Here is a 16,252-nt window from a genome sequence, read left to right on the forward strand (position 1 = left end):
GATTCCTGAAGTTTTAAGGGTTTTAAAAAAAAGTTAGAATAATGTACATATATTTCGCAAGGTCGAACTGGACCTAAATAACCTTTCCCTCCTTTCATAATTCGATTGTTATTATTATATCCTTCTTTGTTTTTCCCAAATATGTGGCCCAATCACACCGATAAATATGAGAGACGTAAACATAAACAGCTGTTCAAGGAGTTAAGTAGTAGTAACACACGACTAAAGAAACATGTATTTATTATTGATTGTTACCCCGTCTGTATCACAGTTTTAGTACTTTCTTCTCTAGTATTTTCTATGTCCTAACTTCTCTATTTCTGATAGCCGGTCAAAAAAAACATACATTTGATTAAAATCTTATTTAAAAGACTTCACACATTGTTGATTGTTTACAGCCTTTAATTTTGCATGTTGACTCTTCATTGCAATGATTCGAACTTACTGAACTTCTTTGACTTTGCGGGCGACAAAGAAAATGCTAGAAGAATGATCACAAATGTCAAACATCGCTTTATCATAATCTCGGTGCAGGACCTCGAGGTCCACAATAACAAAGCCTGCCTCTGTGACTGCCTTCCTGAGGAACTTTTCATCCAAGTTCAAAAGGGAGAAGCGCTTGGTGCCAGAGAGGAAGGAGGTGCTCTCAAGGATGTGGGTGATGATGAGGTGACCCCCAACCTTCAGCAAAGAAGAAATGTTCTTCAGAACGTTCTGGTAAGTACTCTGGTCCTTACAGGCACACTCCAGGCAGCCAAGTGTCGTCACACAGTCCACCTTCGGCAGCACCACTGGTTCAAGGGGGTTACTTTTCGTGACATCGCATTTTATAATCCGCTTGATAGTTTTTCTCAATTTCGTTTGCTTCCCCGCAACGTTCTCACTAAAACAAAAAGTTGAATAAATTAGATGTTGCCAATAAAAATCCCAAACGCAGGACAAAAGTGGCAATCAAAATATTTAGCAAGCACTGTATAATCTTAGAGGATGTCAAATATGGACCACACGTGGCAGCTAATGTGATCAAATTGCTTCCTACAACCAAGGTCCAGGATATAAAAGCAGCAAGTTGTTGCCTGTGCACAGAAAGGTGCATTTTGCTATGCACACAAATACACATGAAGACCAGGCATAAAATGTGGAGAAAATTGTCCGTAAAGTTGATATTTAAGCCACGCAAGCTGAGACAAAAATGGCACATTTTGCTCCCAAGCAATATCATTAAGGTCTATACAAAGGCTATCTGATATATATGATACTCATTTATACACTTACAGAGCACGAACCACGTTGAGATTCATTAGCGCTGCTATTTGTCCTGATGTAGAAATTTTAGATTGTCATTGGAGCGTTTTGAGAAAATTATAATATTTTTAAATTAATCATTGTTTTAATCTGTGTGCGCTTGTAATATCCCTTGCACCCCACCCTGTGTTTAGTAGTTCAAATCGGCACCTACCCGACTCATTAGAGCGTGGGGAACAGGGCACTCGAACTCGGCCACAAGTACCAGCCGCCATCTTAGGGCTGGCTCGGGACGCGTTGTAGCTCTTCTCCACTTCCGGGAGAGAGCTATATAGAGCGAGCGAGCCCGCCGCTCTGTGATACTCATTTATACACTTACAGAGCACGAACCACGTTGAGATTCATTAGCGCTGCTATTTGTCCTGATGTAGAAATTTTAGATTGTCATTAGAGCGTTTTGAGAAAATTATAATATTTTTTAATTAATCATTGTTTTAATCTGTGTGCGCTTGTAATATCCCTTGCACCCCACCCTGTGTTTAGTAGTTGAAATCGGCACCTACCCGACTCATTAGAGCGGGGGGAACAGGGCACTCGAACTCGGCCACAAGTACCAGCCGCCATCTTAGGGCTGGCTCGGGACGCGTTGTAGCTCTTCTCCACTTCCGGGAGAGAGCTATACAGGCCTCGCTCACCCAGGATGCGCAGCGGACGTGCGCAGCGGGCGAGCGCCGAAGACGCGCCTAAGACAAGCCCGTCTGTGCCCGTCCGAGCCAGATCCGGGCCCAGGGCCACCCCCCCTGGCCCTGCTGCCATTCACAAACCTTCATCTATTTTATGCTACACCTCCGCAGAACTGAAACAGTGGAACACAGGCGTTGGTAGGTCTTGCAATTTACCATCGTCATGTAAACACCTGCATACTTCTTCTATATCATGTGTAGGTTGTACCTTTACCTTGCCACCCCCACAGCACGCAATAAACACCATATCCTACTCCCAGGAACCTCCCAGGGCTTCTCTATCAACTAAGCAATATGTTACAGCTGCATTAATTAATGTACGCTCCCTCCCCCAACATAGCCTGGAAATAAGGGATATTATTACCAATCAAGAACTGGATATACTTCTTATTACCGAGTCATGGGGAAATGAAGCATCTGGCCCTGATTTTGTACTAGCTACCCCAGAAGGCTATTGCGTAGCTAGACAAGACAGGATTTCGGGTCGAGGTGGAGGTTTAGCCTTCATTTATAGGGACATCTATCGAATAAAATGTGATCCTAGCCACAGCAATAACTGCGAAGCTGTTACATTCACTATTAATCTTACCCAGAAACAAGCTTTTAAAGGGACACTCGTGTATAGACCTCCAGGAACACGCACTAAATTCATAGCCGCTCTTACTGATATTACGGAATCAGTAATAGGTTCCCCAAACTATACTATTCTTGGGGACTTTAATTTTCCGCTTGAAAACATGGAAAATCATGATACAGCCCAACTTATTGCTGACATGCAAGCAATAGGACTGCAGCAGCTAGTTAGGGGCCCAACGCACAATGCTGGGCACACACTGGATGGATTATTTACCAACGATCCCAACATTGAGACACCAGTAGTACTTCCTTTGATATGGTCTGACCATCAAGCCATAATCTTCAGGATTACACTGTTACCTCTTAATCCTACCCAGACTAGAGTCTGCCCGCTGGTGGGAGCACGGATGTGGAATAAGGCAGATATGCCGCATTTTATTAATCTTTGGACATCATCTATTCCAGAAAACATAGGTGATACTGAAACTATGTCCACAACTTTTCAGGAATGGATTTTAAAGGCAGCCAACCAAGTTGCACCTGAAAAATGTCACCGCCCCAATAGAGCTACTCCATCTGCTCAATGGTATACAGAGGAACTGCGCCTCCAGCGCCAGTACTGTAGAAATCTTGAAAGACGATGGAGGAAACACTACAGTTCCTCTGCTAAGCAAGAGTATAAGAGCGCTCTAGCAATTTACAAAAAAGCGATTAACATACAAAAGAATCTTTTTTATACTGCCCAAATTGAGCAAGCACACAACTCAGCTAGGATGCTCTTTCAAGTGGTCAATTCTCTTTCTAACCCAAGTGGACCGGTGATCGAGAACTCGCAGGAATTATGTGACTCACTAGCCACTTTCTTTAAAACTAAGGTGATGGACATCTATTCTACTTTTTCTAGTGAACAGGCAGGAAAAACTGATGCTCTACCCATCATTTCTCCAGTACTCAACCATCCCTCCTTCGATCAGTTTCAACCAGCTACTGAAGATCAGATTAGTACACTGATTTGTAAGATCAAATCAGGCTCCCCCCTTGATTCCTGCCCCCCTACTATAATGAATAAATTACAAAATGTCATCACACAACCGCTAATGGAAATATGCAACTCCATATTTAAATCAGGTGTCTACCCAGCAAGCTGGAAAAAGGCCATTGTTAAACCTTTAATTAAAAAGCCTTTTTTAGACCCCACCATTTCGTCCAACTACAGGCCTATTGCCTGTCTTCCCTTCACGTCCAAAGTCATAGAGGCAATCATGAATAAACAGCTTGCAGAGTTTATTGAACATCATAAACTCTTAGATGACACTCAGTTCGGGTTCCGGAGGGAACACGGAACTGAGACAGCATTAATAAAAGCATCGGACGAAATTAGAGAGATTATGGACTCAGGAGGAGCTGCAGTTCTTATATTATTGGACCTGTCGGCGGCCTTTGACACGGTCGACCACACCATCTTGGTCGACCGTGTCGCGACCCTTGGAATCAATCATCGGGCCAAAGACCTTATAGCTTCTTTTTTAGCCAACCGTAGACAGGCAGTAAAGCTGGGCAATTATTACTCGCCCACCACAGAATTGCCTTGTGGGGTTCCTCAAGGATCCTCGCTAAGTCCCACACTTTTTAACATTTATGTTTCGGACTTGGCGAGGGTCATTAAATCTCATGGGATGCGTGTAACCACCTACGCCGATGATACCCAGCTTGTATTGGCAGTGCACAAGAATGGCCCTGTGGTAGCCGCCAAGTTTCAGGAGGGACTACTGGATGTACAATCATGGATGCACAGTAACTGCCTGAAATTTAACGCGGAGAAGACCGAGGTTATGACTTTTGGCACAATCTCCCCGGAATGGTCAAGCACATGGTGGCCCAGTCAGATGGGCCCCCCTCCGGTGCCAGTCACCAAGGTCAGAAATCTTGGAGTAATATTTGATAACAGGTTATCTTTTGGATGCCATGTTAACAAGGTGGTTTCAGCTGCTTTCTTTGTACTGAAGAAAATAAAAAAACTCGTGCCGCATCTACCAGCATCTGCAGGAAAAACGCTAGTTACCACTCTAGTATTTTCAAAATTAGATTATGGAAATGCTCTCTTTCTTGGCACACACAAATATATCTTAAATAAACTTCAGTCCATCCAAAATATGGCAGCACGGATCCTGCTTAACATCCCTAGGCGACAGTCCATTTCTGCAGCCATTCGCCATCTCCATTGGTTAAGGGTCGAAAGCAGGATCAAATTTAAAGCTCTTTGTATAGCCTATAAGGCCATTCACCAGATCGGACCGAAGTTTTTAAAAGAGGCTTTCCAGGTATACATCCCTAAAAAGAATTTAAGATCAGCGGCCAGCCATTTTTTGACTGTCCCCCGGACAAGAACGGCTACTTGGGGTGACAGACGATTTTTGGTAACAGTTCCCGTGCTTTGGAACTCTCTTCCTTTGGACATTAAAATTGCTCCCACCCTTATTAATTTCCGTAAATCACTGAAAACTTGGCTTTTCAATCAATGAGAACGTGCTTTGACTGGTGCTGTAATCCTGAGTATTTTCTGCGCCTAGACACCTTAGGGTATTAGTTGCGCACTAAAAATCCTATAAATAAATAAAGAAATAAATAAATAAATAAATAAATAAATCTGATCAATTGATTCACTTTTTACAAAGCATTAGTTCCCTTAGAAAAGACAGTTTAGACACGCCAAAGCCAATCGGCTGCTACATTTTCCAGACTTGCACCTGCTGTGGATAGTAGCCTTTTGGCATCAAGTAACTTAGAGGCAAATGAGTTGTACCGTTCTTGTGAATCAGGGATATGTGTGAAATTAATTGGTATTTATATTGCCTCGCAGTTTTTGTTCTCTCTTTGTTTGCTTATGCAAACGGAGTGATCATAATATTGTGCCATTTTCCACCCACCTTTTTATGAAGTTGTAAGTTGCACAGACAGATAATTCCCGGTTTCTTAAATCAGTCTTTAAGAATCAACCTTATTTTGCACTTTCCCAAAAAGCAGTGTTTTTCTGGTGAAAGTGCACAAAAGAATACATTAACATTTTGCAACTAAGGCTAATTAGATGGAAGGTAGTACGACGTCTGTTGATGTACATGAAACAAAAGGATGTGGAGAAACAGAGTATTGTTAATTTTTATGCTTAGAACTAGTATGGAGAACTGTTATGCAAAGTGTTCTGTAGGGTCATTGTCTAATTAGTATTAGGCCTGGACGGTGAACTTTGCTCTGTTTGTGGAGTTTGCCGAGTTTTCTGCACTCCGCGGAGTGCAGAAACCTTCGCTTCACGATGTGCAGCGGAGTTTTTCCCCTGCTCGCGATCGCAAACAGTAAGTTCGCGAGCTGCTGCTTGGGTAGAATTTCTACCCGAGCGGTAGAAATACCAGCACAAATTGCAGTTCGCACTGCACTCCGCCACTCGCGGAACTTTGTGGAGTTTTTTTGTAACTTTGCGGAGTTCCGCCTAGCAAAACTCTGTGAACTGCACCCAGGCCTAATTAGTATACCAATATACTTATGCATTTCGGCTAGGCTATAGCCAAAATATATGTCTCCATGGCGAAGTTCTAATTCTGCTATAAGTGTGTGCAAGGCTACCCAGAGAACACAATCTTGGTAGCCACCACTATGGCTACCACTATAGCTACCTGCGGCCCTGTACCTGGGAATTATCTGGGATTCTCTCCCTCCTAAAATCCCAAGTGTTCCATTATAGGTGACTGTGGGTGGGGGTTCAGCAATCCAAGCAACCTATTGAAGGAAATCCTAAAAGTTACCTCTTGTGAGGTAGGAGTGATAGGACCAATCTCCACCTTCACAGGGGCTCAGACTGTCTCAAAGCCACCTGCACATGTGTAGCCAGTCGGGAAGCCACCCCAAGACTCCTTTTTTGTTAGGGGATAAGCACTGCCACCTAGTTCAAAGCTAATGGCATTTCTGTGGTAACCAATCGAGGCAGAGCTTGGATTCCACAAATATTTTATTGGAACCTCCCCCACCTCCCGTGCTGAGTCTTACAATTGACATTTCAGGCATGGCAGTTTGGCAGAGGGAAGTGAATTCCTACCTCCAATTAAGGTGTCCCTTTATGTTCACACAAAATTATACTTTCATATCAATTAGAATTGACGTGTTTCATTGTCCGTTTGCTCAAAACCTTTGGATGAATTACACTTGTTGAGAATAGGTCAGTTATCAGGAGTGTGAGTCACTGGACATTTTCTTTTGGCATACTGAAAAGAAATAATTCATGTGCCACTTTGAGGTGGCTCCAGTTAGTGACATCCCCCCCCCCCCCCCCCAGGGCTTTGCTTGTAATGGTGGAAGAGTGAGACCATGGGCCCGAGCCCAGGAAGCAGTAGTAATTACTCACTGCACCTGCCTACAGGGGGATCGCCGCCCTTTTTCCCGCCTTTTCATGTGCAAGCGGCTTTGCAACCTGCACAGTGAAAAGGACATTGCCAGCTTCAAATGGACTGCCTGCCTTTCACAAATGCACTCTTCCCAGTAGGCATGGATTCATGTCTGCCCTGGGAACAGCACATTTGTTGTGCCACAGCGCACTGTCCCAGACTCCACTCAGCACACAGACTTATGTGTGCACTGCCGCGCAGTGGGACAGTGCTCTTTTTCTATAAAGTGGACCCTAGTAACCAATTGGTATTTGAGAATGGAGTTGTACAGGAGGAGCCGAAATTGAAAAAGGGTTGCAAAAGTTAAATTCCACAGACAAGTGGCAAAGTTTGTGTACCTCACACAACTTATCCTGCGAGGCAAGTGTAATTAAAAAAAATAATTTATACATAATTCCGGAGAACTTGAGAACTATTCTTCTAAAAGTGGTGTTATGGTCTGTCTTTCTTTCATGACGTACGCTTTAATGTCAATTTTCACCTCTTTGCTTGGAAAACCTTACTAAATATGTGGGTTCAAAATGCTTTCAGAAAGAATAAGTTGGAGTTGATAGCTAGGACCACTCCTAGAAAACACAGGGGCTTATTTATGAGAGTCCTGAATCACATTTGCACCACGTAAAGTGGCATAGACTGATGCAGGGCTCTCATAAACATTTATGCAGCCAGGAAGAGCCACCCTGCGTGGCTTTGAGTGTCCTCATAAATAATGAGTAACTTGAAGCAGCGCAAATCACTGCGTTGTCTTACTCTGCACCCAGGACGAGTTCCATGGTTGTTGCGGTGGGTTTTCCAATGCAACACTCACGGGATTTCATGCTGCCCTAGATTTACAAAAACATGTAAACCTGGGGAAGAGCCAAATCTGTACGCCTCCCAAAGTGAGGCGTAATGAGGCGAAATAACTTAATTTCTCCTCTTTTTTCCTCGCAGCACACACAGAAGAAAACACCTCATAGAATTGTTGTTGCACAGATTGGTGCCCCGTCCTGCACAAAACAATCCTGCCTGCAATGGAAGCACCCTTGCACCATGGCGCATGGGTGTCTGCATTGGCTCCAGGCTACGGAAACAGAGCCAGTGCAGCAGGAGGTACAGGAATGCACCTTATTGTTTAAATATGGTGCATTCCGGCCCTTTTACTTTGGCGTAGGGCAGCACAGAAAGCTGCCTTGCTGCACTGCCCTATGCTGAAATGCCATAAATGAGCCCACAGTCTATTCCCTTATTCAAAGTTTGTGTGGGGAGAATCCAATACAGAATTTTTTTCATCTGTTTTTCTACTGTCTAAAGATCAAGCAGGCAACATGTGTAACTCCGAGTGATCAGTCGTCAACTAGAAAAATGTGGGGCATATTATCAAGCACGGCATTAACATTACTGCAGATTTTAGCGGCAGAAAACTGCCGCTACAGTGGCGATAATGGGCTTGATAATACGTCGTAGAGAATTCCCATAGAAGCCCATGTTCACACCAGAACATGGGCTTCTATGTGAATTCACAAGGGCGTAATATCAAGCCCATTATCGCCAATTTAGCTGCTGTTTTCTGCCGCTAAAGTGGCGATAATGTTAACGCTGTTTCTTGATAATATGACCCTGTGTTATTAGTACAAGTAATCTGAATTTGCACACACTGAGGCCCAGATTAGGAGTTAGGTGAATTCCATTTGATCATTCTCAGTGACGGGAATTACCGTTACTGGTCGGTACCTCCACACAGAATTCCATCTATTAAGAATGGCTAGATGTCCTGTAGGGTGAATGTACCTTTAGAATACATGTTATGTTAGGCATTTGTTGAGTTCATGTCACATATCAGGTTTCCTGACACATAGATTGAATGGTAATAGCTATATGGTCTACCTTTGTCCTTCAAGATCACAGACAAACTTCACAGCCGGGGTCCAGTCAAACATGCCTGGCTCGTTCTTCAGCCATCGCTCCAGGTACTCGCGGTTTCGGTCTGTGAAATCAGCAACGATGATCTCTTTGAATGCCTCACAGGCTGACAGCTCCTGGTAGATGGCAGGTCCAGGGCCAATGTCTATCAGGGTGTCTCCCTTAACTCCACCTGTAAACAGTGAGAAAAATAAAGGCAACCTACTTGTAAGAAATATGAGGATAACTTGTGTCCAAGACCTAAATTCGGCTCATTCAATGAGATTGCTAAACTATCCAGATCAAATAGGAATCCTGAGTGTTCTTTAGAATTTAAGGGGCAGATTTATGTCGGACTTGCGCCACGTTTACGCCGCCGTTGCGTGACGCAACGGGGCGGAAACGTGCCGCATCCCTGCAACCTATTCACAATGTGACGCATCTAGTCAGATGCGTCACGTTGTAAAGCCCTGCGCCACATGGAACCTGCGTCAGGTTTCATGTGGGCGTTCTGTCGCAGGGTGGGCGTTCCCTCGTAGGAAAGCCCCGCAAAACTGACGCAGTTAAATCTACTAGATTTCACGGAGTCAGTTTTACGACGCTGTTGCGTCAAATCCTTACGCCTGCTTGAAGCAGGCGTAAGGAGTGACGCACCACGTTATGTATGGGTGGCCTCTGTATATTGCAGGAGTTGCGCTGCCCGTACACCACAAAATGCGTCACGCATCTGCCCTTCCTTGCACCATGGTGCGCCGCATTGTAAATGCGGCGCATCTGTGGTGCCGCAAGGAGGGAATTGCGTGACGCATCAGTTCTGGCGCATCCCTGCTGATTTGCAGAGATGCGCCAGAACTCATAAATCTGCCCCTAAATGTTTCCACCCCAAATTCTTACTGAAATAATCAGTGTGCGGAGTTGGAAAATTTTGCACCTGCCTGCTTTTCAATTTTTTGTAAACCTTTCCCAGCTTTTCAAACGGCTTAGCTAGAGAACCATAGGAAAATAGTAGGGAAAGGGCAGCAAAAAAAGAGCCTGTATATAGGACTGGACATCTGACTACAGGGAATCGTACTGGAAAGCTGAAGGTACATCTCAGGCGAAGTCGGGGAACTTCACACTTTATCATAAATTCTAAAATTCACCAATGTCACCAGGTCCTCCTTTGAAGATTATAATTGCCTTGAAAATCCACTGCTTGGTTCCATAAAAGCATCAGTTTTTCTGGATTATCATCATCCCTAAAGTCTGAAAGCATGGCCTCGTTTCACATGTCTCTATCAAAATATTCCTCATGCACCCATAGTAGGAAGTGGAAAATTCAAATATTTTACATCCTGGAGATCGGATTAGCTTACTTTCCCGAATAATATTCTGAATTTCCAACTGCTTAATAACAAACTTTGGACATTGCAAATAGGCATAAGTGAATGTGGTCATCATTTTAATCTAAAACAATTTCAAGACCTTTTCGGAAATGGAGCCATTCTCTCCGTCCAATGTTTTTTGAATGATCGAAGAGGCGCTGTGGCAAATTGAAAAGGCTACCATTTATTTATTAGTGTGGGTCTTATGTGTTTCTTGTCTTTGACGTATGTCAGTGTAGCCTTAACTGTGTTGTGAGGACATTTGTAGGGGAGATTAGGTGTGGAAAGTATGTGTTGCAGTTGAAGTTCCAACCTGAACTCACTATTTTTTATGTTCTGTGATACTGTATTTTCTTTAGGTCCTACTTTGAAATAATGTTTGCGTGTAGTTTTATTTAAAAATGCTGATGGACACATTAAATATTAAAACGCAATGTTAAAATAATATCATCGACTTTGTTAATTGTTCACTTTCTAAGTAATGACATTGTTACTTTCATGCATCGTGTAGATAATGAAACAATACTAATTCTATTTCATTATCTAAGAACAACGTCCTACATTTTTCCAGTGGAACAGAGTGATGTAGATTCCCAAATTTGTAGCTACACATTTGAGAGGAACAACCAACCTGCACACTAGCTACAGTTCATAAATAGGGCCAACATAACTCGAGGAAAACCAGAAGCATATACATATGTTGTCCTACATTTTTAAAAATCCACCAAATATCTTCAGAGCTGTGATTCTTTTTAAGTTCACTGTCAATTACTTCTGTTTTCACTTTTACGTTGTCTTTGGCAGGTTCGACATTGTTTTTTTACTTTAGTCACTGATTCCGCCACCAGAGAGATTGTGAAACAATGATCAGATTTGACCCTGCAACCAGATGGCAGTTTGCCCCAATTTATCCTACGACTGAACCATCTGCTTCAACAGGCGAGCTGTTCTCTCATTGTGTTATTGCAAAGTAAACAGAAATAGGTATTTTATATTAAAAAAAAACTGAGTGAAAGGGGAGGGTGAGATTGTAGTAGATGTCGATAGCAGCTGGCTAAATATAATCGTACTGTCAAAATAATCATTAGTGTTCTTTCAAGTGGTGAAGGTAGAGCACATGTGAAATACCCTAATGCGCAGATTCCATCATATTTTTGGATTTCTTGAACACACCCATACACTTTTCTAGCTTTCAAGGGTGTGCTCATGAAATAAACTCATCTTTCATGCATCGGCATCAATTAGGGCAATCCTGGGGTAGAGATGGGAAGCACCTGGGGCCTTATTTATGAAAAGGGACGCATCGCTGCGTGAAAACAGCGATGCGTCACTTTTCACTGCGCTCTCCTTGCGACACCAATGATGCGTCATATTTAATGTATGACGCATCATGTCGCAAGGAGTTACAGATACGTCAGTATTTCTGACGGAGCTGTAAGCGCAAAAGTGACGCATTGCTGGAGTGTATCACAAAAGTGACGCAACTCCAGCAATGCGTCCTTTCACATGGGGAAAGCCCCATGTGAAAGGGCTTGCGTCCGTCTTACGCCTGCTGTGAGGCAGGCGCAAGATTTTGACGCAACAGCATCCTAAAAGTGACGCAGTGAAATCTCATAGATTTCACTGCGTCACTATTACGAGGCTTTTTGCAGGGAAACGTCCCCTCTGCATACATTATACCTGACGCCGGTAAAATGTGGCGCAGGGGTTTAAAAAGTGACGCATCTACCTAGATGCGTCACTTTTTAAATATGGCGCAACAAGGCGCATGTTTTACACCGCCGATGCGTCACAAAAAGTGATGCTTCAGTAGCGCAAAACTGACGCATGGCCTCATAAATGAGGCCCCTGGGGCCTCATTTATGAAAAGTGACGCATCGCTGCGTGAAAACAGCGATGCGTCACTTTTCACTGCGCTCTCCCTGCGACATGATTGATGCGTCATATTTATAATATGACGCATCATGTCGCAAGGAGTTACAGATTCTAACGTATCTGTAGGCGCAAAAGTGACGCATTGCTGGAGTGTGTCACAAAAGTGACGCAACTCCAGCAATGCTTCCTTTCACATGGGGAAAGCCCCATGTGAAAGGGCTTGCGTCAGTCTTACGCCTGCTGTGAGGCAGGCGCAAGATTTTGACGCAACAGCGTCCTAAAAGTGACGCAGTGAAATCTCATAGATTTCACTGCGTCACTATTACGAGGCTTTTTGCAGGTGAACGCCCCCTCTGCATACATTATACCTGACGCGGGTATAATGTAGCGCAGGGGTTTACAAAGTGACGCATCTGCTTAGATGCGTCACTTTGTAAATAGTGCGCATCAGGAGGCATGTTTTACGTCGCCGATGCGTCACAAAAAGTGATGCATCAGCAGCGCAAAACTGACGCAAGGCCTCATAAATGAGGCCCCTGGTATTCCTTGCTTGTCCTTCGATACTTCTAGTGCCAGAGGCAATAAAGGCAGAAGTAGATGGACATAAATTAAATGGATTGTGAGAGCCGCGTTTACCTTCAGAAATGGTCCACTCTTTGCTCTTGTGAATCTCCCTAAGCTGCAAATGTAGGAGGTGTCACCGGAGGTCAAAGTTTGCACAAATTCACTTCCGCTGTCGGTTTTACCCACAAATAAAATGGTGTTTTGGTATAATAATAAAGCTACGCAGTGGACACCAGTCACTTGTAAGCGTTTCAATGGGGAGGGGTGATCAAAGGGTGATGAGCGAATGGCACAAGATATCCCCACCATGAGACGGGCAGACAGCAGGCTGTGGTCCGACCGCAGCATATCAATGTGACTGCTGCCAGCTAGAAAGTGAGAAAGTGCTCCATATCATGGAGGCTTGTGCTGCGGCCAAGGAAAAGGGTTGCAGCTCCTCCTGCTCTTCCATGTACTATGTGCAGGCACCATGTTGTGCATTGAGGTGAGTGAGTGGCAGCACTATATATAGCCCCAGGGTCACTGCCCAGTAGCCCATGACAGACGCGGGCCCTGTTTGGTTCCCACAATATCCCTTTCTGACAGCCTCTACATGGCTGTGTTTCCGCCATAAACAGGCTGTCGGAAAGGGATATCCAAATCTAGACGGTGGTACACGGCTCATCACCGTAGCCATTCAGGACCTCGACTCCGACTGTCGCGCCGTCGGGGTCTGCGAGCCTGGCGGTGGCAGCGGTCTAGGCCCCGACTGCTGTGGTCCAACCGCCAGCACTGAAATGTGGCGGTCGGACCAAAGGACTGAAAGGTGGTCAAATTTCCATTAAATGGTGGCCCTATGTGCAGTCTCCGGTAAAAATTATCTCCCTGCATTTTTTCCCTTCACAACACATCCCATTCTATATCAGGTAAGACCTACCACAATGTATAGAAAGCAATGAGTAAAGGGCAGGGTGATCCACTGAAATGACCCCTAGCAACATACATTGCAATCACTTGTTCAAATCAAAACTTACAGTGTCATTTACACATATATGCTAGTACCAAAACAGATGTAACTTATACCCGTTTGGCACTAGAGTCAATAAGGAGCTGGGTGGAAATACTCGTTCACTCAGGTTTTAACCATGCACATACCTTGGGGCAGATGCCCACACAAAATGTAAAATGTAAAAATGCACATTATTTATTTATTTTTAGTCAACTTTCAATTAGATGCAAAAGTATGTGCAATCCAATGCAAAAAAAAAATTCCTTCTTGGGAGCTTTCGCAGACCGGGGGCTAAACAAGACCGTTTTTCGTCTAATTTGCCATCCAGTCAGACCCATGAAATATTTTTTGGACAGATACCCCACAAATAAATGATATACCTGTTGTGAAAGCATTGTGGAGTTTTCTCAGCGCAAATTCCATGAAACCGTCCTTAATGAAGACTCCATTTGTAGCCCCGTAGTATGTGTCCAGATAGTCTTTGGGGTCGAAATCCCGCTGATAGATTTGTTTCCCGGTAAAGTCTGAAGCCATGGTTTGCCTTCAGGTTACTGCTGAAATGATGCAATCCAAAGATGTAGTTGCAGGGCTTTATATGTTCAGCAAGCACTCATAGCCCTGCCCAGACAAGGGTAGGGCCAGACTGTCCTTAGTGGTTACCGGGCGGTATCCCAGTGGGCTGGAAGGGTGGGGGCTGTTTTTTGAGTGCCGGGGGCTGTTTCTTTTTACTTGGGGGCTGGTTTTGAGAGCAGTGCTGCAATATCAGCCCCTGTAACAAAAGCAGTAGCAGTGCCTCTCAATAACACCATTCAAATGACCCATAAAATGGCAGAGATTCAAAATGTGCAGGACAGTTTATTTGTTCAAGATCTTTTATACTTTTATACCTGAATCAAGGACAGGCTGCTTGCAACATCGCCTGATGTCAACTTTCTCTCAGGGAACTAAAAAAGTCCTGTTACATAAATGCCTAAAATCATTCATTTTTGTTGATTTCATGTAACACTTTTTTATAGTAAGGCTTAACACTACTTGGTGATCTTTACAGAAAATATTCTCAAGAACCTAAATCTGGAGGAAGTAATGCAATAGAAAGGTAAAGAAATTCAACAATATAAATAATTGCAGTTGACATTTCAGGTCAACGAGCTACAAAATGAGTGCATTTCACAATTAAGTATATACATGGGATATTAGAGAAACTAAACCATAAGGGACAGGCTGAGGCAAGGCTAAGACAAGAAACAGAGAGGGAAGAAAAATGAAAGAATGTAGATATTGGTTGAGAAGTTATTGATTTAGTTTTGTGGCGAATTTGAGCGGTTCTTTTGTATAGATAAGGGCTTCAAAACATTGTTTGGGTTTCTTTTTCGAGTACTCAAACAGACTGAAGTATTCTCCGATGACCTCCGGAGTGTGGACGAGAGACGGGGTTGGCTATGAATTTATTTATTTATGAAATTAGACCATTTGTAGAGAGGCACTTCCTATCATTTCTATCCCAAGGTCTGCAGGGTATACTGAGAAAACAGGAATGCGATGACTGAAGGCCGCTTTGACTGGCATGTGGAAAAGTAGGTTATCCTCAATGACTTGGGAGTTCTTGAGAAAAGTATTTCAAGAGACAGGGAGAAGAAAAAGGCAAGTGCCTCTGATTCAAGACTTGTTTGAGGGAGAATTTGTCAAAATCTGGAACAGGAAGAGCTGAGGTGCCATAGCTGGGGGGGGGCGGTCCGCCCCAGGCGGCACCCTTTGCTGGGCGGCACCTTTTTTGAGGTGACCGCGGCCGCGCGGGCCGGTGTTCTGAGAAGCGCTGTACCCCCATGACTGGCTGTACCCCCTACGTCACGGGGGTGCAGCAAATCTCAGCACCGAGCTATTCGCCATCGTCCCCCCATGGCGCTTTGTACCCCCTACGTCATGGGGGAGGAGCTGTTCAGGTGCTTTAGTGTATTCAGAAAAAAAGGCAGGCGCGCGTCGCCTTGATTCAAACAAGCCTCAATAGCTCAGTTGGGAGAGCGTTGTACTGCAGAGCTAGAGGACACTGGTTCAATCCCGGGTTTCGGCATAGATGCAACTTGTGCTTTTATTTTTATTTTATTTCTGTATTTATTTATTTATGCTATTTTATATAGCGCGGACTTTACCCGAAGGTGTCAGAGCGCTTCACAATAGGACCAGTAATGATACAAGAGGAAACAATTGCAAATTAACAAATTACAAAAGCAAACGTTAAGTTACATGATCAAAAGTGACAATAGTGAGCAACCAAAATACATGAGGTAGCAATCGGTACATTAGAGGAGAAAAAAGTGATATGTGTGCAGGTTACAAAAGCACACAAAGTACAAGTAGAGGTATAATACTGCAATAAATGGCAGACACTCCAGCACAAGAACAAACGTTACGTAGGCAATGGTGGCACTTGTGCAAGTATCTAAAGCAAACAAAATGTGAGAGGTAGCAAACAGTGTGTTACAAGAGAAAAGTGACATGTTCAAGTTACAAAAGGGTACCATAACAGGTACAAGGATAATACTGGAAAAAATGGTAAACATTCAAACTACCAGAACACACTCGGAA

At 43.8% G+C, this 16,252-nt stretch overlaps 1 protein-coding gene across 1 annotated transcript; it reads right to left on the bottom strand.

Annotated features, from left to right (window-relative positions):
- Window positions 1-223: 223 nt before the first annotated feature.
- LOC144823652 (indolethylamine N-methyltransferase-like) lies at window positions 224-14,236 on the bottom strand. Its single transcript, XM_078682340.1, has 3 exons — window positions 14,050-14,236; window positions 8,864-9,071; window positions 224-883 (listed from the first exon to the last, which is right to left on the bottom strand). The coding sequence occupies exons 1-3, from the start codon at window positions 14,201-14,203 to the stop codon at window positions 442-444; spliced, it is 804 nt and encodes a 267-aa protein (XP_078538466.1). The 5' UTR covers window positions 14,204-14,236; the 3' UTR covers window positions 224-441.
- Window positions 14,237-16,252: the final 2,016 nt, after the last annotated feature.

The sequence above is a fragment of the Lissotriton helveticus genome, chromosome 3_1, assembly GCF_964261635.1.
Source record: "Lissotriton helveticus chromosome 3_1, aLisHel1.1, whole genome shotgun sequence".
Taxonomy (NCBI): Eukaryota; Metazoa; Chordata; class Amphibia; order Caudata; family Salamandridae; genus Lissotriton; species Lissotriton helveticus.